The sequence below is a fragment of the Galeopterus variegatus genome, unplaced genomic scaffold, assembly GCF_000696425.1.
Source record: "Galeopterus variegatus unplaced genomic scaffold, G_variegatus-3.0.2 Scaffold5021, whole genome shotgun sequence".
NCBI lineage: Eukaryota > Metazoa > Chordata > Mammalia > Dermoptera > Cynocephalidae > Galeopterus > Galeopterus variegatus.
In genome coordinates, this window is record NW_007731132.1 from 94,014 (window position 1) to 118,961 (window position 24,948).

At 32.9% G+C, this 24,948-nt stretch overlaps 1 protein-coding gene across 1 annotated transcript in view; it reads right to left on the bottom strand.

Annotated features, from left to right (window-relative positions):
- Positions 1–1,821: 1,821 nt before the first annotated feature.
- The window catches only part of ZBTB41 (zinc finger and BTB domain containing 41), a 38,825-nt gene continuing 15,698 nt past the window's right edge, over positions 1,822–24,948 (bottom strand). The window contains exons 5-10 of the mRNA XM_008588759.1: positions 22,531–22,660; positions 19,822–19,917; positions 18,166–18,272; positions 16,537–16,642; positions 11,662–11,750; positions 1,822–2,702 (exon numbers count right to left, since the gene is read on the bottom strand). Coding sequence (XP_008586981.1) covers positions 2,047–2,702; positions 11,662–11,750; positions 16,537–16,642; positions 18,166–18,272; positions 19,822–19,917; positions 22,531–22,660 — 1,184 coding nt within the window. The 3' untranslated portion in view covers positions 1,822–2,046. The remainder of the gene's footprint in view (positions 2,703–11,661; positions 11,751–16,536; positions 16,643–18,165; positions 18,273–19,821; positions 19,918–22,530; positions 22,661–24,948) is intronic.

Genomic DNA, 24,948 nt, shown 5'->3' on the forward strand with positions numbered 1-24,948 from the left:
TATTCTTTTCAATGTGAAAATGAAATATCCTCTTTTTCTGCCACCAAACATATAATATACCATATACATATACATATATTTACCGTTTGCCTTTTTGTAAGTCCAAACTTTTCTACATTAGCTTACAAGTAAGGCAGGGTACATTTTTAAGTATAACTTCTTTGCATTATAGTAAGACTTTTTAGTTACAATCTTGCAAGTCTTTATGATAAAAATCATAAAGATATGTATTTTTTAAGTCAATATGAAAGACTAAGAGACTAACAGTACCTCATATAGTCAAGCCCAATCATGTAAGTACCCCAGATATAACATTTCCACACAAAGTAAATAAAAATGCTTTAAAAAAGAAGAATTAATACAGTAATTATGTCTGGTCTTAAGATAATCACAACCAATCCTTGATAAATGAGGCAAAACTCAGGTTGGTTTTATAACCTATATGAGCTACTTTGGTTAACTGCTTCAATTCTCAACTTTTTTTTTCTCGTTTTATCTTCACTAGCATGGCAATGTTCCTGTAAAGTACCTTCAGTTCTTAAGTGCTTCAGCAAACAGTTCCCCCCTTTACTAGATGGTTAAATGTTACTCATTAAAAGTTCATTATTTTATTTGTGATTTTTTTTTCACAAGGGCCAGGCCAGACTTTACAGTTTACACAAAAAAAGTGCTTAAAGCAATCAGGAGTGTAAACAAAAGTGAAATAGAAAACTTTAAAAACTGCTATTTTCCAGTAGTTTACATACGAATGACATGCTGATAATAAATCAACCCTGCCTAGTCTAATCCTCAAGCAACCCTACTAGGAAACACCATCCTAGTTTAAGTTTAAATTGCCTTGAAAATATGAAAAGTGCATGTCTTTAAAGATATTTTATAATTCTGACTTTTTCCTCAATTAGTTTTAATCAGTAAGTTCTGCTATAACTGCTATTTCCCTTCACCAAGTCCTCAACTTTTGTCTTGTGCAAAAATAAAAACTAAGGATAATTATAGACATTAGACATGTAAAAGCAAAAATGAAGATCTGGACTGCATGTTAATCTGCATACAAGTAGTTTGCAGCTTTTCTATAATTTGTTTGGCACCTTTTCTAACAATTATACATGAAATATCTAGATTCTGTTTCCCAGAGTTTCAATCAGCTAAAGTAAATGAAACCAAAAGTAATTATAATTGCCTCTTCCTTAGTGAGATGAGGATATGTTGATGTGATACACTGTTAATGTTTCTGAAATAAATGGTGAAGTATAAAAGGAGAACTTACCTTGAAAGTTATCTAGCTAAAACTGTCATCTTTTTCTTTTAACCCTTTTTAAACTTGTATAATTTAATGCCTAGACCTATATCTGCATTTTTTATTCATAATAGCAGTATAGGCAAATACCAATTGTCTGGATAATTATTTCAATCTTACATTTAATGAGCTACTAGTACATTATTTGGCTTTCTGGCTTTGAGTCTGTCAGCAGTCCAAAAGATAATGGGGAATTAAAAATTATGAATAGATGGAAAACAACATAGAAATTTAAGACTTCCTTATAAATTCAAATTCCTAATTTCAGTTTAAAAAATCTAGATGAAATAATAATGAACCTTAAGCAAGAATAAGAAAGAGTTGCAGTTATTAGTATATTCTTACATTTCTTCTTAAAGGCTACATCGTCCTTGAACTTATTTGTAAGATGGGGAAGGGAGAAAATAGAAATGAGACTAATGAATAAAAATTTCCACTGATGATATAAAAAAAAAATCCCCATAATGTCAGCAGCTAATAATTCTAAGAGTTTGAGAACTCATTAAAAATTAGCACTGAATAATCTTTAAAAATCACAAAAATGTTCAAATGTTACATCAGAAAATGTGTCCAAATATTCATATAATCAGTAAACAGAAACACATAGTTTTCTTAATTTGAAACTGTTCTGAGGACTTGAGAAACTAGAGAAAATGAAAAAATAGCAGCCCTACTAATTTAAAAGCCATCATCCTTTGGCTACTACTAGCACATCACCATCAAAAAGTCTGTGGAATGTTTAGATTTACTCATGAATGATGCTCATTAGTAGAAATGTTTTGAACAGCAGCAGTGTTATCAAGGCCCAGTAATGTTCCAAGATAAGACTGTTCTCTAGGATCTAGCATTTGCTCAGGTCGGACTGGATGAACTATATTTGCAGGCTGAGGAGTAAGAGTATATTTTTCCAGAAAAGCTAAATCAGCTGCTCGTGGATAATCAGTTGATTGTGGCTGTGGTGACAGGATCTCATGAGAAGACGGTGGAAGTGTAGTAGTATGACGTACCAGATCACTCGGAGCGTCAGGCATCTGAACTGGAACCAAGGTTACTGGAACACATACTTCAGCAGACACATTCTGTAACATAGTCTTGGCTTCTGATGGATAAACTTTGGGCTGGTCCATATATTGTTTTGTTTCTGTCTGAAAGATTTTATCATCAGATGAGTACTCTACAGGCAAGGACACAAGTTTTTCCTCAGAAGTACTGAGAGGATCATCAGGAGATTTTATCCCATGAACATGGTCAATGTGGTATTTCAGCTTGTCTTTCCGCTTAAATGTTGCATTACAGTGCTGACAGTTGAAAGGTCGGGCATCAGAATGAATAACCAGGTGTTTTGTTAAAGTTTTCTTAATTCTAAAAGACTGATTGCAAATTTGACATTTATATGGTTTTTCACCTGTATGAACACAAATGAAATTCAATGTAAAATGCACTCACCTGACTAGGTGATGACTTTAAGTAGCAAATTTTCCATGTGAATACTTGCAAGAATTTAACAATAGTAATATTGCACGTCATCACAAAATGTAGACAGTACAGTAAACTGGTAAAGAGAGTGACCTTAAACATCAAAAAAATCTGATTTTGAATTCTGGCTATACCACTTAACTAGCCAAACCTTGAGCAAGCTACTCAACTTCTAAGTCGAGTTTCTTCACCTGTAATGTAGAATAATAATAGTACCTACTTCACAGAGTTGATGAATGGATTAAATAAGAAAGTAAAGTAATAGTGCTTAGCACTGTACTTGGCACACGTATGTGCTTGCCACACCTAAACTGTTATTATTATTGCTTACTTTTAATCCCACTATAGCTCCCAAAAAGGTCTGTTAAATAAAACCATTTGATTTCCTCTCACCCAAGGAGGATAAAAACCAAAACATCAACTCCGATTAAGCTGTTCTTTGGATCTGTACGAGAAGTAGTAATATCCATCTCTAGCTTAAGGTCAAAATAAGGAGAGTTGATCAGGGGAAAGAACATGGAAGCTGGACCACTTTTCAGATCTTTCTGAGTCAGGTTGTCACACTGTAGTTTTCCTTTTTTTGTTTTGTTTTAATAAAACACTACAAATTCCTAGGTTAGCCAGCGTGGTAGGCAGAATAACGGCCCCTCAAAGATGTACATGTTCCAATTCCCGAAAGTTGTGAATATGTTACCTTACATGGTAAAAACATCTTTGCAGATATGCTTAAGGTTAAGAACTCAAAATGGGGAGATTAACTGGATTATCCAGGTAGGTGTCCAATCTAATCACAAGAGTCTTAGAAAGTGGCCAATAACTGAAGAAGAATGGATCGGAGAGATGTGAAATGAGAACTCAACCTTGAACTGCTAGCTTCGAAAATGGAAGTGAGCCAGGACCCAAGGTAGCCACTAGAAACTGTGAAAGGTGCTCAGCTTATAAGAGCAATAAACCAGAACTTCAGTCCTGGTTCTACAATTCCAAGAACTGAATTCTGCTAATAACCTGAGTGAGTGGGAAACAGATTCTTCCCTAGAGCCCACAGAAGGGATACAGCCCTGCCAACACCTATGTTTTAGCCTGGTGTCTGTAAGATCATAGATTTGTATCGTTTAAGCCAGTAAGTTTGTGGTGATTTGTGATAGCAGCAACAGAGAACTAGACATGCTAATATCTGCAAGAGACACAAAGGCACACTTTAAAAACAAATGAGAAAATTATACATTGTTACATGCCTTTGTCGATATCATTATCTTCATCATCTCTCCATTTAAAACATCATCAATTCACCCAAAAAATTAAGGGATGATTGTCATCTTCATGTTGAAACACTAATATCAAATAATTATTTGTTGAATATTATTATTTAATATTTTGTAGCCCACTGGAACTTTCAAATACCACTGATGAAATTCATACAGACTGGGATTCTTGTACTATTAGACTTCTTTGTGTTTCTGGACTAGCAGTATTACTAACGTCACTAGAAGGAAAGTGAGACACGGGAGTAACATTTCTGACATGAAAGTATTTTTAACCATTTATTTAACAGACTGCATCTGACATCTGATTTTACAAGTGAATGCCTAGAATCAGAGACAACATGAAAAAGCTCACAGAAGAGTGTTCTAAGTGAGAAACAGAAAGTTATATTTCCAAAATGCAGGAACTATAAAGTTCTTTCTATAAATCTCTGGCATTAAAATTGGTGCAAGGGGGATTCTACCATTTTTTTAAAAAAAAGAAAAATACTACACAGCATTACAAATGACAGCAAGAAGCATACAGTTTATTTTTAAAGAAAAAGGTATTGGTTCTCCTTTGGCCATGAGCCTTGGGCATCTTCATTAAAAAGCTTTTATAAATGCAAAGATTTTTTCTGTAACTTAGAGTCATAGTCAATGAGTTCTAATGTGCAACAAATATTTTTTTAAAATTTGGGACTCAGGCATATTCCTCTGAGAAATTTCTATTATTTTAAACAAATGCTATCTTCAATAGAAAAATCAATGCGGGTTTGTAAAAAGACAAAAATTCTTAAAGAAAATGTTGACATTATTAAATGTAAAAAGCAAATCTAGAGTGCTTAAAAATACACAAGTAGAAAGGGTCAATACAATGAACTTGATGAAAGGAGGAATAGACTAAAGAAACATACTTTCTACAGTGAGATTTCCTATAGTAAAATCATCTATTTAACAACAATTTACCCAAATTGGGTGCACCTTCAGAACATAAACCAGAGACATGAGGCAACCAAGAAAAGGTTCCTTCTGAGACCTACAGAAAGGAGCCTATTAAGTATAGAAGAAAATAAAACAACACGCAAAGAGATGTAAACTATTTCTCAGCTAAACTCATAGTAATCTATGAGCTTTTAGAATTAAAAAATGCCATCCACAGGATCAGCTACCTTTAGATATTAAAAATTAGTATGTAAAAAATGTAACTTAAGGTATTTTTATTTCAAACTTGATAAAGTAGTTTATATCACACCATGCCTCTTGCTGGTGAGGGGGGAAAGATAAGGGGGGAAGATTTTTTAATAACCAAAAATAAAAAACCTACTCTTTGCAGAGACTGAAACACAACCAAGTCAGCCAGAGCCTAAAGGAGGAAGATTCCGGAAACACAGAAAGGTATGGAGGTGCTTTCTTCTCCACTCAGCGCACTTTCAGATTCAGTGTATGGGGAAACAGAAGCCAAGCTGCAGTCTAGGGCTTGAGGAAATCTCACTGGAATGGGAAGATAAAAGCTGGAGTATGGGACTACCAAGGATTTGAGGGGTCAAGTCCTGGAAAGGAAGGAACAACAGAGAAATGAACCAAAATATCTCTATTTGTCAACTCCTAAGATGAACATTTGCTGGGTGAGACAGCTTGAAACCAGGCGCTAAGAGTCTAAAGCATTGACAGATATTTCAGAAATCTCTAGGGTACAAGGGAGACAGAGATTAGAGTTCGGGATTCACCAAAGTGGGGAACTCGGGGAAAAACGCCATACTTTCACTCGAGATCCCAGAATGATGATGAACTAGGAGAGAGGCAAACCAGAAATAAACTAAAAATAGATTACGGTCATCTCATATTCTATCTGCTTGTGAGAAGAATATTAAATCTATCTGAGAAAGAACACCTTTAAGAGCTTCTGTAATTTTTGATTCATAAAATCTAAAGTTAAATACGAAATTACCAGGCATGCCAAGAACCAGGACCAAATGATCAAATGCCGAGAAGAAAAAAAGGTAATATATACACCCAAAGGTAAATCAAATATTACCCATATAAGATTGGGACATTAAAATCAATATGCTTAATATGTTCAGGAAAATACAGAAAAAGAAAATTTCACTGGAGAATTGGAATCAACGCAGAAAAAGCAAATCTAGAAATGATAGATAAAACAATTGAAATTAATAACTCAATAGATCAATTTAACAACAAATTAGATGCCACGGAAGAAATGATTAGTAAAATGGAAGCTAGATCAATAAAAATATCCAGGTGGAGGCATACAGAGAAAATAGGATAAAAAAAAAAAAAAAAAAAAAAAAAAAAAAAAAAAAAAAAAAAAAAAACCCACGAGAGATATATAAGACAAAGTGAAAAGATCTAACAATACATGTAATTAAAGTCCCAGAAACAGGAGAGAATATGAACCAATCAATATTTGAAGAGAAAATGGCTGGGAATCTTGCTAAACAAAAGAAAGACATCAAGTCATAGATGGAATAAATTCTACAAACCTCACAAAATACTTACTGAAAATCAAAGACAGAGAAAAATCTAAAACAGCAGCAAATTAAAAAGACACATTTCCTCAAAGGAGTAACAGTAAGACAGTATATTTTTCAACAAAAACAGAAGAAGCTTGAAGAGAAAAAAATGACATATTTACAGTGCTGAAAGAAAAGAACTATAACATAAATTCTATGGTCAGAAAAAAATTCTCCATAAAGTAAAATAAAAACATTTTCAGACAAATAAAAGCTAAGAGAATTTGGTGCCAGCAGATCTACACCAAAGGGAGTTTTTCATGTGGATGGAAAATAAGTCCAGGTGGAAGAATAATAATGCAGGAAGGAGTGAACAGTAAAGGGTAAGTATACGGTTAAATCTAAATAATATTGATTATTTAAAACAGAAAAATTAATGTCTTATCCACTTTAAAATACACATAGAATTAAAATGCATATAATACATAAAAGGTGAGAGAGACAAGGGTGTCCCAAAGTTTTTACATTGTCTGTAAAGTGATGAATAATTTCAATTATTTTATTTATCTTCTCTAGAAGGTACGGTAGACTCTAATAACTTATGAATACACATTGTTATCTTCAAGGTAACTACTAAAAGAATAGTTTAAGAATGTCTAATTAACAAGCTAATTGAGGGAAAAATTGATAATTCAAACACTTGACAATTATAAAGGAAGTGAAGACCAGAGAAAAAAGCACTGAGGAACAGAAGGCACAAATGCTGATAAATTCTAACCCAAATAAATGAGAAATTACATATAATTTAAATGAACTCCAATTAAAAGACAAAGATTATCATAATGGATAACAAAATAATACTCAAGGACACACATTTTAAATAAATGTCCACAGAAGGTTTGGAAGTAAAAAGAGAAAATGGATGATACAACAGTACAGAAAAGAGTGCTGACAAATCTTTGTAAATCTATTTTAAAGAGGGATGCATAAGATATTAATACAAAACCTATAAAACATCTTTGAGGAAATTTTTTAAAAAACAAGTCTTAACTTCCATTAGGTAAAAAAAAGTATTAATACTTCCATAAACAAATATTAACTTCCATTAGGTAAAAAAACAAGTGTTAACTTCCATTAGGAAGAATATAATGTGTTCGTGGATTGGAAGATTCAATACTGTAAAGATAATCAGTTAAGGAAAAGCTAACCACAGACTGAATGAAATTCACATAAATTCCCAGCAGGTATTTTTGTGTGTGAAAATTAACAAACTGGTTCTAAATTTATATAAAAACATAAAAGAACAAGAATAATAAAGACATTGAAAAAGAACAAAGTTGGAGGACTTATATTACCACATATCAGAACTTAAAGTCATAGTAATTTAAATGGAATCGTATTACTACAAGGATATACAAATAGTCCAATGGAACAGAATATAGAGCTCAGAAAAACCCACACATATATGATCATTAAATTTAAAACAAATATGCCAATGAAACACCACAAGAAAATGATATTCTTTCCAATGAATAGTGCTAGAGCAACCAGGTAACCACATGTAAAAATAAAAAAAAGGGAACTTTCTCTCTTACCTAATAACAAATACAAAAATAAATTATAGAGGGTTAATAAATTAAATATAAAAGTTAAAATAAATCTTCTAGAAAGTTACAGTGAAAAACGTTAAGATCCTAGGATAAGCCGCAGATTCTTAAAGAGGACACAGAAGAATGTAACTATAAAGAAAAAAAAGATACATGACTTCTTTAAAATTCAAAACCTTTGTTCGTTGAAAGATACCACTATTAGAGGGAAAATGTATGTCACAGAGTAGGAGAAGCTAGCTGTAATACACATATATATATTGTTAGATATATAAATATCCAACAATGGACTCATATCCAGAATATAGAAAGAACTCTTACAAATCAATTAGAAAAAGACAGACAATGCAATTTATGAAAATGAACAGAAGAATTAATCTGGTATACATAAAAGTAGATATTCAAATAGCCAATAAGCATATGAATAAGTGCTCAACATCATTTCTCATCAGAGATGCAAATTAAAGCCACTTTCAGATAGTGTTAAATATCCATCAGATAAACTTTTCAAAAAGGCAATACCAAATATTGGTAAAAACGTATAGAAACGAGAACTCCTGTACACTGCCAGTAATAGTGTAAACTGACACCATTACCTTGAAAAATTGTTCAATAGTGTTTACTAAAGTAGAATATTTGCATATCCTATAAGACAGGAATCCCAGGGCCAGGCATATACACAAGAGAAATGAATGTATATTTGTATGAAAAGACATGGACAAGAATGTTCAGAGCAGCTTTATTCATAATAGAACCAAGTAAATACAAGCCAAGTGTCCATCAAAGTAGAATGGATAATGGATAAATAAATTGTGATGTATTCATATGAAAACGAAAAGAAACAAACTATTGCCATAGAAGAATCTCACAGACATAATACTGGGTGAAAGAAGTCAGACAAAAAAAGAGAACACACTATATGATTCCATTTTTATAAAGTTCAAACAGGCAAAAGTAATTTTTGGAGAAATAAGTCAAAATGGTCATTATTTGCAAGGAGACCATGGAAGATGCTTTTGGAGTCCCAGTAGTGTTCTACACCTTGATCTGAGTGGCGGCTACATTGATATATTCATTTATAAAAATTCATTGAGCTGTTCTTAAGATTTGTGCACTTTATGTGCTATACTCCAAAAAAATAGCTTACGAAGAAAATTCACCTTGAATAGAAAAATAAGCCAAGGCTAAAACCAAGTCCTAAATTTTTCGTCAGCTTTATGGTAATTTTAACTAACCTATTATGTTTCAATAAGACAAATGTTGAAGAATAAATGAAATCACTACTCTCTGAGGATTATACAAACAAAACACATATGGATGAGAATATGCCATTTGTAGAAGAAAATCTAATATACATTTTCCAACTAATTTTTCTAATTGTGTAGTTTAAAAAAGTAAAAGAGATTAGAGGGTAGTCATAAGAAAACATGATAAATTCACCCATTCAACAAATATTTATTGATCACTTATTATTTGCAAGCCCTAGGGCTATCTGCTGATTATACCTACTCTTCTGAAGCAATTAAGTTCACTGACCTGGCCAAAATTAAAACTAATCCATTATATTGTACCTCATCTGGAGTAAAGACATACTAATAGAAAGGAAAAGGTCTGTTGGAATCTAGTTAAGGGGATTCCAAAAAACATGAATTCGGCAGTATATAAAATCCACTAACAGCATCCTGACTAAGGAAAAATAATCTGGAGAACAAACTTATTCTGATTACGAGAGGTACACTGCTGTGAGGTTAAAGATGGTTCAATATCCTTCACCATTTTCCTGGATAAACTATTCCACGAAATTACTACCTAATTTTAATCTATACCTACATTTGGCATTTTTTCTTCTGATTAATAGATTTAGCAATTATGCTGCCTTGATAAGGACACCTCACCAGTAGACATTAATATCTCATTCTCTAGACAGTCAACTAACAAGCCAATATTCTGGTTAATCTATTTCCAGTGCTTTTTATGAAGAACTACTCAAAATACTTATAATTCTCAGTACACAGATAAAATTAAGTTTCCGGACCTATATATCTTAATAATAGAGTTGGGAACACAGTGAACAGTTCTTGGAACAGCCACTCTGTGAAGTCCCGTGTGGGTAGCATGCTAATCACTTTAGATTAGGAGTTGGCAAACTACAGCCTGTAAACTAAATCCAGCCTGCTACCTGTTTTTGTAAATAAACTTTTAAAGGAACACAGCCGTGCTCATTTGTTTACACAGTATCTATGGGTGCTTTCATGCTACAATAACAGGGTGGGGTGACTGTGAGAGAGACCCTCTAGCTTGCAAAACCTAAAATATTTACTACCTGCCCCTTTACAAACATTTGCTGATCCCTACTTTAGATTATTTCTCCCTTGCATTTCATAACAACCATGATCTTTGTTTTATTTTATAACAGAGCTAACCTCTTCAAGTTTCAAAGGGTAGAGACACCTGTCTATAATTCCAGTTAACTATGAGATATCCGGAGATGGTTACCAATCAATTATTATAAAACAATGTTTTCAAAAGTTTTAATGCAATTTAGCCAGCACTACTTAACTTCTCCTCTAGAATAATTCCTGAAGTTTTACAATTCTTAAATTACCAAAAGTCTTAAATTAACTTTCTGTAAGTTCACCATCTCTTTCAAGTCATGAGTTCTGTTAGGTTTATTACTTGTAATTGATATGGAAGACAGCATTAGTACAGTCTCCTCATTTTACACTCCTATTTATGACCCCCAAATAATGACTTTTTCATTTGGAGGGAGTGTAATTTTGTTTTAAACGGCAGCACTATATCAGTAATAAATCCTTTACTGCAAATCTTTGCCCAAATTCAGTTATTTTCATCCTAATATTTATGAAATAAATTGTTTTTCTCTGCCAGAGCAGCAGCTTGACAAAATCCAAACTGAATATAAAACAAAGTAACCATAAATGCATAAATGGGCTTCTTTCTTCAAAAAAACTTTAAAAACTGTTAATACATATGTCAAGGCACTCTAAAACAATATATAAGAAACAACCCAACATATTCTGTTTCAAAATGTAGTAGCATTCCCAAGGGGAAAAAGGTAAAGATTTAGAATATGACCATTTGTGGAAACTATTTATAAATCACGACTAGCTATGTAAAAATGAAACTATCCAATAGAAACATGGTCGTCAATGAGATCATACTTGCATTACTCTTCTAAAAGAGAAAGAAATCAAAGAAAAAGATAATCAGAGCCTAAGAAAAGCCTTCAAAAAGTGAAATAAAGAGGCACCACAAAACAATCAGAAAAGGGGAAAATAAGAGTTAAAAGATGAGTTAATTCCCTATGCAGAAACTTTTCCCAAATTCTAAGAAATGATACCCAAAAGTATTGAAGCTTATATAATAAAGAATAGAAGATTGGAATATTGCTTATTCATAATATAAACTTCAGTATAATGAGTAAAATCTTAATGGGGAAAAGACAAAAGAAAATTTAGCCAAGAATAACAAAGCTTAAACTTCCATATTTTACTCCTGAATAATTATACAAAAAATATATATATAAACTACCCGTTGAGTTTTACCTGAATGCGTCCGAAAATGCATTTCCAGACTTGATTTGCCTTTAAAAATTTTCTTACAAACATCACATTGATGAAATGTTGCTTTATATCTAAGAAAATAAAAAGGTTTAATATGAGATTGTAATATAATTTTAATAAATAATATAATAAATATAATTTACAACTTCACTTACAACTGCATATATAATTCTCATATTGACAAAGCATAGAATACCAAAGGAACATAGAAATACTTTTTAAGTATTAAGTTTGCCTCTGGTTCTTCCTCCTCAAGTTATATTCAACAAACAAACCCATAAAAAGAGGTCTTCAGGTTCTCAACTGCTTCCAGTCACTGACTTTTATTATTATTAGTTATTAAAATATACAAAGGAAAATTATAGGGACAGAAACAGATCAATGGTGGGTTAAGGGGAAAATAGGGGTTGACTACCAAAGGGCACAGCAGAAATTTTTTAGTGATGGAACTATTTTTTGTGGTGATGATTACATGACTTGCAGAATATATGGGCCGGCCCGGTGGCGCACTGGATAGGTGCACCGCTTGGGAAGCGCGGCGGCGCTCCCGCCCAAGGGTTCGGATCCCACATACAGACCGGTTCCCGCTCACTGGCTGAGCAAGGCGCGGGGGCAACACCGAGGGTTGCAATCCCGTTGCCGGTCCCCGGTCCGGTACGGGGGCAACACTGAGGGTTGCGATCCGTTGCCGGACACGGAAAAAGACAAAAGACAAAAGACAAAAAAAAAAAAAAAAGAATATATACTAAAAGGTAAATTTCACTTTATGTAAATTATACCATAATTAAATTAAAACAGATGCTGAGGCTGACTGAAAAGAAACTGCAGCAATCTCAAAATCTGCATTTATCAAAAAAGTGACATTGCTCGCATTGGTCCACTTCCTTACAAATAAATATTATAAATTTGAACTTACATATAAAATAAAATGAAATGATACCTAAATAAAAAAGAATGAGAGCTGGCCTGTTAGTTCATTTGATTAAAGAATGGTGCTGTTAACACCAAGGTCGAGGGTTTCTATCCCTTACTGACTGGCCAGCTGCCAAAAACAAAAAGAAAAAAAAAAGAATGAAATACTAGTCCTTTATTTGTATTATAGACAGACAGAAAAAAAGCTACACATTACCCAAAAGTTAGTAATAGGCAGCACAGTATAATGCCCAGAAAGTGTTTATGAGCTTAACAATCCGAAAATGAAAATTTAATTGTGAGGATGAAGATATTTGTAAAATGATAGCATTTAAGTAGCAGTTATTGGGAAAAACATATAATCTCACCTTGGAAGCAAGTCATATCTAATGAAAATGTGGAAGAATAATTATTGAGTTTCACTGGAACTTTTAGCACATTGTTAACCAAAATTAAATGGCAATATAGTATATACCTAAGTTTCACATACCATTCAGATTTCTCAATTAGTCCAACCCAACATATACAAGACACCATGCAAAGGCCTGTCTTCTAGGAATTTACTTCAACTTGATGAAACAAACATTAAAAAAGATAATTTGGACTTAGTCAATTGGGGGTGTCATCAACAACCTTAGCAAAGGACTCCTAACCACTATGCTTGGTTTGTCTTATTCCATTCATATTAATGGTAAACAGAAATAAAGATACTAACAGGGTCATCATGGGCACACAGAGAAAGAGGCAGTGGTACTCAACAGGGGGCAAATTTGTCCCCCATGAACATGTGTCAATACCTAAAGACATTTTTGTTTTTTCACAACTAGGAGTAAGAGAATAGGTGCTACTGGCATCTAGTGGGTAGAGAGACCAGGAATAACTGAGAAACATCCTACAAGGCACAGAATTATCTGGTCCAAAATGTCAACAGTGTTGCAGCTGAGAAATCTTGGTCTGCACTGTGAACAGTGATGTTTTGAACACAAATATAATTGCCTCACAGTTGACTTAAAGATAAAATATGCAAAGCCCTGCATGAGTAATGCCCTATGCATATATCTCTCCATTCTCACATGCACACTGAAGAGTAAAGATTTTCAAAGGAAGGAGGAATAGACAATTCCAAATAAAGCAGAAACACGCAGTAAAAAAAAGTACTCAAAGATCTTTAATGGATTTGGCAATAAGGAAGACATACTGACAGCAGTTTGAAAAGAATAGTAAATCAGAGGTCAGATTACAGCAGTTTCCAACAGTGAATGTAAAGTGAAGAAGTGAATTAAAAATTTTTTTTCTTTAATTTAGAAGAAAAGATTAGAAAATAATTGGTGGTTGGAGGGGTGCTAATCCTCATCGTTCTCCACATTCTCCCCCTGGATAATCTGCTTTGATATGCTCACAACCCCTAAGTCTATACAAACCCCAGACTTCATTCCTAAGATTTAGACTCCGACCTATCTCACACTTTATGTCAATAGTTTGTACCGAGCATCTCCAAGTCAATACACACCAAACAATAATTCACCATCTCCCTCTATAAATTTACTCTGTCTCCTCTATTCTCTTATCTCAGAGACTGAAATGACCCACATGCGCTTGGAAACAGGTATCATCCGTGACTGCTCCTACGACCTCATTCCCCACAGTCAATCATCAAATATGGCCAAGAAAGGCTTAAATATTTTTCAAATAACTATCTTCCACTGTTCATTACAAATGATATTCCCTAGTTTAGTTCCTCATCATCTTTTTCCTAGATTTATAATCAACTGTCTGACTGGTTGACAGACTTGCCTCCAGACTTATCCACCACAAACCCAGCCTCCATATATCAATAAGACCGATCTACCTAAAATAAAAATCCAACTGTGTCACTCTTTTGTTTAAAATCTTCATTGGCTTTTTATCAGCATAGGATAAGTACAAATGGTGTGTAAGGCTCCATATTCTAAATTCGCCATTAGCCAGCCCCTGCAGAAGAAAGTGGAGTCTAGATGCTCTAGTTTCACAATTACCTAGGCCAGCAGTTAGGTCCACAGGCCCCCGGCCAAACCCTTTCATAGTGTCCACAAGATTAAAATTATTTTTAAAATAATAGCAAGATATTATTTGTCTTTTTTCACTATGTTGACATTGATACTATGATGCAAAAGGAACAGGGGAGAAAACTGCTGGCACGTTATCTCTAAACAAGGTAGTGGTACGAAAAATGTACTAACAGTGATTATATTCTTCACCACCATGTATTCACAGAAAAAAAAAAATGTGATGAAGGAGTAAAATCACTAATTTCATTAAATTTTGACCTTTCAGAACTCAGCCTTTTTAGTACCCTCTGTGATGAAACGGCAAGTATACGTAAAGCACTTCTACTACACCTCTTGAAAATTAACTGAAATAAGTCAAGGTCGCTTCAAGGGAAACTGACAATATTTGCTATCACTGACAAAATTTGAGCTTTGAAGCTAACATAAGAACTTCGAAAAACTTGTATCTGCCATTATGGTCTTGACAGCTTCCCAATACTCTTTTCTGAGACTAGAGGCAATATTAACAAATGTGATTTTTGGTACTGTATTGTGAAATGTGCTAACATTTGGAAAATATGTGTAACTCAGTTAACTCACATTTTCCAAATAACGAATGCATGATGATATGCCTGGGTAAAAAAATCCATTCAAAGTACAAGACAAACTGATAGATTGAATGTAACAGACTACTATATGAAAGTTTCATTAATCTTGTTTCACATTCTAACTTGCAGTTTTGTTTTGTTTTGTAGTTATTTTTCAAAAATCTCTATTTATGTTAGCACATGATGAGCATATTATTATTTTAAATAAATTAATGAATATTTCAAATTCTTTTCAGTTTTAAATTGGTAAAGGGCCACAAAAATGATTATATTATGTAATGATAAATATAGTAATAAAAAATTAACTAATTAAAAAAATGTTCTGTTTTAATTTCTAACATAGTTTATATAATTTAAATAATATAATTTATATATTATATTTATTATATTATACAACATATTTAAAAAGCTCCTGTATTAAATAATTTTTAAGAGTATAAAGGGGCCTTGAGAATAACAGTTATAGAACCTGAGTAAGTGAGGCTGTAAGTCTATTCTCTGCCTATTCTCTTTCTTTTTCTTCACAGCATCACATATATCTTTAAATCCCAGAACTTAGCACTTATCACCATTCCTAGCACATAATGAATACCAGAGTAGAATGAATACAATAAATGCATTGATTCAATGAGTAAATCACTGAATAAAGTTAATAAAATAAATAACCCAATACATGAAAATGTAAAAAATGAATACAAACCAAGACTCTCCCTACTGTTCTTTAAATTGGCCTTTTACTTACCTCTTTTATGTATGTGCTACGTATATTTTGTTGATCATGCTCAGGACTATTAAACTAAGTTTCTTGGCACCTTAGAACATATCTGTTACTTATCATTTACCCCAAATACCAAGTTCAGGAACATGAATTCTTTGAAGATTTTACACTCAGCAACTTCAGTTAAACTTGGATTGTACTAAAAAGTTGATGTTCAAAACAGCATATGCCTCCTTCTGACTACACACATTTCCTAATAATTGGTGTCTTATTAATATAATATATAGGCAGTATGGTTAGTTCTCAAATAGCCACAGAAACCAAAGATAAGTGATATATTGGCAAAGAATGCCAAGATTTTATATTAGTATTTGACTTCAATGTCTACCCTCTTAGCCTTTGAATGAAGTGAAAACAAGTAAGAAAAAATATGCCTTGCTCAATTTCTTCACACCTGCAGAGAATCTATAGAAGCTAGAGAAAGAAAGCTGGTTAACCTATCCCCAATTAAAAAAAATGAAAAGTTATAATTTTCCTCCAATCAAGATTTGAGTAATGTAGTAATCATGAGAAATTTTGCTTTTTCACTTACTTCTGCCACACTTTCTCTCCAAGGTGCACACTTTTGTAATGAACAGTGAGATGATCCCTACGACCAAAACATTTTCCACATTCTTCACACTGGTGAGCCTTTTCACCTTAAAACAAAGACCAAAATATTTTGATTATGATATGCATTTCAGTTTTTTCTTTTTCCTGAAACGAATTACCAAGCAGTAAGATCACATGTGGGAAATATACCAGGAAAGTAAAGGCACCCTTTATTCTGGGCTATTCCTTTATATCCCTTTCTCAAATATCTTTCCTCAAAGAACCTATTCTTAATTTCATGGATGTGAACCCTTTCCCCACTTAGAGAAGGAGTCATCAGCTTTTTGCTGTAAACTTCAAATCTTACCTTTCAATGTTACAGTAATTTCAGTGAAATTACTTCAAAATTCAGGGATTTTTAGGGAAATATATGTCTGGACATCAAACATACATTAAATTGAGATGAAGCTTTTACTGTTTATAAAAAGGACCTGAACATTTTCAGATCTCTGTACTTTACTTTTAAAATATTTTTCATCTGTGGGGATTTCTTACATTTGCAATGAGCCAGAATACAAATATAATGGAAAATTCTAGATGAATCCAATTTCTCATCCCTACTTTTACGTTCAGCTGCAAAGGCTTGGTCTTTAAAAATCACTGTCTCAATACCAGTGTGCAATTAAAGCATGTGACTTGTAGAATTAGGAATTTAGAATTCTCCGTCTAAAAACAAAAATGCTCAATTCCAATGAAAAAAGTCATCAGACCTTTAACATCTCTTATAAATGATGAGAACAACTGCAACCTGTCTCACTGAGATCATTTAAGAAAATAATTACTACCTGCTGCATACTTTATATTCAAATTATGTTTATAATAATAACAATAATCACCTGTTCTACTGTGCTCACAGAGATGGCTCTTTCCCATTATTGTGCTCACATAGTTGGCTCTCTTAGCACTTCCTGAACATCAATCTGAGAGGAAAATATGAAAGAAATCCCCAGAATATAAAAATTATAATACAGTATAAAGATCTGAAATTGATCAGGATTATTACTCTTTTCCAAAGGTAAGATTTCGAAATTCACTATAACATAAATTTTAACTCAATTATAATCATTTTCCTTTAAACACCTAAGTTTTGCTAACTTCTTCTCAAATCCAATCGAATGAGAAATATTATCATGGCTGCTCCCCGTTAGTGAAGTGCCATCCCAATTACTGCACATATCCACATAATATGCAAAATGTAAATTTTGAGAATTTGTTTAAAATTAAACTTTAAAATACACTTTGTAGTCACAAAAGGTAACCAAGTAACTAAAATGCAGTGAACATATTATAAAATTATGTCCCTTTTAAATGCTTTTTAAAAAAGGTTTTTAGAATCAGCATTATAAAGGAGTAACCAAAATACGAAGGTACTTTAAAACGTTTGCGGAGAGATTTGTATTATTTTAATTATATTTTTCCACAAACTTTTTGAAGAACCTCCGTATACCAAATTATCAACATGATATGATATGATATGATATTATGCCAATATAAACGTGATGTAATATTATGTCCATTTCAGGTGTTTTTTAAAAAAGATTTGGAAACAGCATTACAAAATACAGCTTACCTGAATGTATTTTTTTGTGCTTTGTAAGGTGGTCATGACGAATAAATGTTTTTCCGCATTCATCACACTCATATCTTTTATCATCATGATGTACTCGTAAGTGAAGTCTACAAAGAAAAAAAATTGAAGACCACTGAAACTGGTGACACAAAAGGAAAAAGACTGTTAATGAATAATGAAAATTGGGCTGTCTACTCAACTATCCTCACACCTTATTTGCACTGTTTCTATGACTTTCAGAGTCCTTCCTAGTCTTTCACCATCCGATCCCAGGGTTCTTACTCACCTTGTCCAAAAAGGCATTTCAACACTTGCACATGCTCCAACCACTTCTGGATATTCCTTCCTGACTTGTTAGATCCTAAATTTCTTTCACCGAATTCAACAAATAGCTGGGGTTGTTATCTATTTGACCGGTCCAAGCCCCAGAGATATCAAAGTAGGAGGAAATCAGGAAGGAATTAAAATCACACAAATGGGCTAAGTGCATAAATGATTAAGCATAAAATAATAATAGCAAATGATACAGCAAATAATAGAGGATTAATTCTAGTCTAGGCAACTGATACTACTTTAAATGACAGTTGAGAATTTACTATATTTTATTAGAACTCAACTTTATGAAAATTACATTTTACTACTTTTCTTCACGTTCACTGAACAAAATGTGGCTCATTTTATAGTCACCCAAAGACAGATTATAAAAGCTTTAGATTATTAAAATTCTTTTAACTTGAATTATTTTTATCCCCCATAATCCACTATCTATATACATCCTAATAAAAGGAAGAGTTTTTCCATTCAAATTGTCAAAATAGGTGTTGATTCTACCATAACTAAAACCAGTAAACTGACAGACTGCATCTAAAGGGGAGACATTCTTTAAAACTTAAAAAGAGTTCTACTAAAATAAATGAAAGTGTAAATATTAAAGCCTTAAGATTAATATTCTTAAGAGCATTAATAAAAATTAAAACTGTACAAGCATTTCACTATAAGTAGCTACACATTATTTATTTTTGAAAAAAAAAACAAAAACAACTTTTCAAGGGTGGCCAGTTAGCTCAGTTGGTTACAGCACTGTGTTATATTACACCAAGGTCAAGTGTTTGGATTCCCATACTGGCCAGCTACAAAAACAAACAAACAAACAAAAAACACCTTTAATACAAGCTGCAAATGTGGTCAGGAATTCAGCCATAAAAGTAATTAAATAAGTTACAGTTACAATTAATGCATAGAAGACTTTCTAAAATTGAGCATCCCAGAGTTTTTAATTTTGCCATATTTTCATACTAAAGTTATTTTTTAATAATAAAGAGCAAGGAAATACACTAAGTTTGGAACACCAGAGTTTTAATGACTTTTCATTCAAAGAAAAGTAATGAAATAAATATTTAAATAGTAACTTTATGAAGTATATCAGCAAATTGGGTGATAAGAAAATATTTAATAATATTTGTTAACACAGGATGAAGATAATATTAGAAATTGTAGGGGGAAAAAATCTATTCAGTGAAGTTTTTTGCACAACTTTGCATAGCATAAGGGCTAAGAAATGTTTTAATTCAACAAACTTAAAGCAACAATAATAGAACTAAAATAGAGATGTAATTTTAGCTTACTTAATATTGGGGGAAAAATGGCTTTACTTACCTGTAGGAGCTTCCATGACGAAAACTTTGCCCACAAATACTACAAAGATGAGGCTTTTCTCCACTATGGATTCTCAAATGTTCCTTCAAAGTAGTTCTGTGTTAAAATATATATACATATATTTAGTCAAAGATTATTTTAATGCCAATGTATATATTAAACACATATTTCCAGAAAGCTTACTAGAAAGATTTTCAAGCTAACAGATATTATGGCAATTTTCCCTTCTTCCTCCTACAGTGTGTTTGCTTTTTATTGGACTACTCTCACCAGCATACAAACATACTTGTTATGTCTCACTCTTTAAAAAAAAAACAAAAAAAAAAAAACTTTTTCCACCTTTGCCATTGGTTTGCTTTGTGATTTAACTATATCACTTAGGCAAACTTTCAAGAGGTACAAATAAAAACTGTTCAACTGTCAAAACTGATGTGAATATTAGTGGAGAGGGTTTAATAATATTTTAAGGAACCCTGTTTATCAGTACTATTCCTTCCAAATATGTACTCAATATTTGTTGGAAAAATGCTTTAAGGCAAAGAAAACTTTACATGTATTTCTAACTTCCTGGTGCTGATGTGAAAAAGGAACTTATTAAAGGACACAATTACTGCTATTCTTAAGTCTTCCAGCCCCACTGACACTGGATGGGCGACCGTGTAACCATTACTGCTCTACAATTCCTATGGTTCTAACATTCAGAGTTTTCTCATATAACTAAAGTGCTGAGTAAAGATGGACAAAGTTATTTTAGGGGGAAAGATGAAAGGCAAATGTGACCAACTTTTGCAAGGCCTTCAGCTGTTACTATTACTTGGTTTTTATTTCAATCCCATATCCAGTGAGTTTAAAGGCTGAATCTGAAATGAAGGCAGAGCTTTGCCAGCAGATGGTGCTCTTCTCCAAAGGCCACCAACACTTGACAAATGAGTCTGCAGGAATATCCAACTTTGCAGAAAATACCTCTAAAAATATTCCTACACCCCTACCCATTAAGTAGTTACAGTAAAAAGATGGAAGGATTATTTTTGGTGGGTTTTTTTTTTTCATGGCTTGTTTGCTTTTTATTTTTACAAAAAGATCTTTAAGGGGAAAAATAAATTTATAATGTATATAATAAACTCTATAATTTATCAATCTCTAAATGTTTTTACATAAATACAGTAGTCCACCCTTATCTGCAGTGGATATGTTCCAAGAACCCCACTGTATGCCTGAAACCACAGATAGTACTGAACCCTATATACAGTATGCTTTTTCCTACATACCTATGGTAAAGTTTAATTTATAAATTAAGCAAAGCAAGAAATTAACAATAACTAGTAATAAAATAGAACAATTACAACAATATGCCGGCATCACTACTCTTGCTCTTTGGGGTCATTAAGTAAAATAAGGGTTACCTGAACACATGCACTGCAATACCATGACAGCTGATCTGATAACCTAGACAGCTACTACTAAGTTACTAACGGGCAAGAAGGGATGATTCAAACCCCAGGCAGGCTTGAAGCAGACAGTGTGAGATTTCATCACACTACTCAGAATGGCACACAATGTAAAACTTATGAATTGCTACTTCTGGAATTTTCGATTTAATATTTTTGGACTGCAGTTGACCATGGGTAACTGAAACCACTGAAAACAAAACTGCAGATAAAGGGGGACCACTGTATAGTGTACTGATTTCCTATTCCATCATCACAGTCATCCGTTATTTTTTTTTTAATTATGAAAGTTTTATATACTCAAGTGTATATAAAATGTAAATGTACTATTGAAAGAATAGTATTAAACACTTATATGCAGGTTAAGATATAAAACATTTTTGTACTGCCTAGGCTTGCATGTCCCCTCAAAACTTGATCCCCACCAGGACAGTGTTAAGAGGGTGGGAAATATTATAGTAATTGAAAGGTGGAGTCTCGAAGAGGTGATTGAATTGTAGGACCATGCCACGATGAATGCATTAAAAATGGTGGTCAGGGGCATGGTTTATAGGGCTTTAGAAGGAGAGTGAATGAGGAGGTCAGTCTCTCTCTCCTCTGCCATTTTCTGCCATGTGAGCCCCTAGGTCACTGTCGCCACCACCAAGGCCTTCACCATCTGTGTTCCCTGGTCTTTGGACTTCCCAGCCTCTGAAACTGTAAGCAATCCATTTTGTTTTCATAAAAATTTCCCAGTTCCAAGTACTTTGTTATAAGCACCAGAAACAACACTGCACATTCCAGTCCAGCAATACTCTGTGGGGACAAGGGGAGGTGCCCAAGAGCAAAGGCACATGTGAATGGTAGAAGGAAATAAAATGATCTAACTTTGAAAGTTTTTACTACAGTGTTCCTTGTTCTACCTCTCCTTCACCCCAGTTCCAGAGTTACCTAATAATGCCAGTTCCTATACCTTTTGTAGATTCTGTGATATAACCTACATTCTCACACTTCTCCACTGCCACTTTGAGATTTGTCTTTCTTAGATCTGCTGAGTTGCTTACCACTGATTAATCTGCTTTATAGCTTCCAAACCAGTCATTCTTGTCACCTTTCTGTTCTTCTATATTTTATATAATTCCTTTTTTCTCCTTATATTTCAAACTAAGACATAATTCAAATGTTTTGCGTCATATGTTACTCTAACCCTTATAAATCATATTTGTTAATTATTTCTACATAACAGTACTAGATTTTTCTGGATGTGCAGATAATTCTTCACCTTTCTCGTACTGATTTTCCACAGATAAAGCAAGTCCATTTTCTCTTTCCACCATGAGTGCATTCTATATGGCGTTTCAAATTTCCAGTGTCATTAAACTGACGACCACATATATCACATGGAAAAGGACCTAAGAAGAAAAGAATAATGTACATTTAAAGTTTAAAGAGCAGACGCTAAGTTAAATAGGTATACTATAAATTTATGCCTATCACTATTACTGCATATGTCATAATACACTGCAATTTTTTTTTTTCTCAACTTGCTCTGGTTCTGAACTGCAATTATTTGTTTTTAGTTTTCTCTTTCCTTCTAGGTTGTTTATTCCTATAAGGCAGTTGTAATCATCTCTATATCCCTAGAAACAAGTATAGGGCTTGGCATCTAATAGACATATAATAAATGCTGAATAAACTAATGAGTTAATAGGTTGAAATAGCCAATTCCTAGTTTGAAATCAGACTGGAACAAAGTAAAAAGTGCTACATACTAAATTTCTGGGAAAAAGAAGTAATGAGAAACTTTGGAAGAATATAAATTTCTCTTTAAAAGAGCTCATGGTTCTGAAATATATTGCTATTCCTAACAAGTTTTTAGTGATGTTGAGTAGACTGAAAATACTTTGGCACATTTCTGTTTACTCTAACAAAATTAAACCCAGACTTCTCAGAGTAATATTGATATTAGCTGGATTCTAAATTTTGCCATGATTTTACCAAATAAACAACTGGAGAGAAGACAGCATTCTACTGAATGGCAAACTAAAAGGAAGACAAAAAAAAGTATGAAAATGTACATTAGATACAGTTCAAAGAAACTGTGTATTTGGAAGATGTCTCAGAATTTGGAAAAATAAACTGAAGAAGGAATTCTAATGAAGAATTAATCATAACAGCAAAATGGAAAGAAAATGGAATTTGGACACTGGAATTCAGAAACATATCTTTAAGCAAAATTGCTTAGTAGCCACAGCAGCTTTGGGGAAATTTTAACATGTTTTGTGCATTAGAAATAAGAGATGACATCAAAATGTATATTGTATTAAGTATCATTAACATATCTTCATTTAAAATCTATTTCATTTTCCATGGGATATAAATCTTTTACTCATTTATTAATTCATTTAATGAGTAATTTATTGATTCTTAATTCATATCTAGCACTGTGTTCAGTGCTATGAGAAATGCCTCCACCTCCCCCTGCACCAAAAAACAAAAAAGCTCCAAGAAATTGGGAAAACAATCAGTAATTGCATAGATGAAAACAAAGTAATTAAAAGTACCAAGATGAGCATATTATGGGAATGTGTGTTAGACAAAGAGTAAAATATCAACTAGTAAAATTTTTTATAAAGTAATAACTATATATATAGCTAAAGGCTCTAACTGGGTGAAGATACTTAGATTCTTATCTGGGTTCTTCAAAGAAAATAACAATTACGTTTTCTCCCGGTACTAGATATACAGTTTTCTATGCAGCTAAACCTCTTTGAACATTTATTTATGAAGCTAAGCTGGGAACCTAGACTAAAGCAGATCTTCATGCCAACTCTGTAGATAGAATTGTAGTATCTCACTTTTTAAAGCCAGACTATAACTTTTACACTTGTAAATATAGATACCTTAAAAATTCTTCTCCCTTAACTGTTCAGATTGTATTATTTAGATATATTTCTCTCTGATTTAAGTGATTAAATAATCCTAATGTAGGTGGTATTTAAATAATATAAAGCAGTAGTTCTCAAAATGTGATATCTGGATCATCTGAACCAGCATTACCTGGGAACTTGTTAGAAATGCTCATTTGGGGGCCATACTCCAGACCTACTGAATCAGGTACTCTGGGGATGAGGCCCAGCAATTTGTACTTTAACAAGCACTCCAGCTGATTGTGACACACACCAAATTATGTGTACCACTTATCTAAAGTATACAGTGATTCAAGGAAACTGAAGCATAGAGTTGGGATGCAAAAGAAGTTAAAATATATATATATATTTTATACATATATCGCATATATATTTAATATATATCACTAAATACTTTAAAATATTATTTAAGACAAAATTAAAAAAAATTTTTTTTAAGTATTTTTCTTAAATAATCATGGCCCAAAGTATTTCACAAGCCATATATGTCAAAGGTCTTAAAAACAATAATTATAAGACTAAAAATGATAACATATTCAGAAACAGAGAATGCAAACTATTCCTGGCTCTACTGGCACTTATTATACATTACTTCATTTAATCTTCACAACAATTTCTATGAAGCAGGTATTAACCTTGTTTCACAAATGAGGAAGCTGAAGCTCTGTGAGGCTGTTACAGATCACACAGTAAGTGGCTAAGTCAGACTTCGAAAACAAGCCTGGCTGTGAAGTCTTCTACTTCCACTTCTGCATCATGCCACATCTATT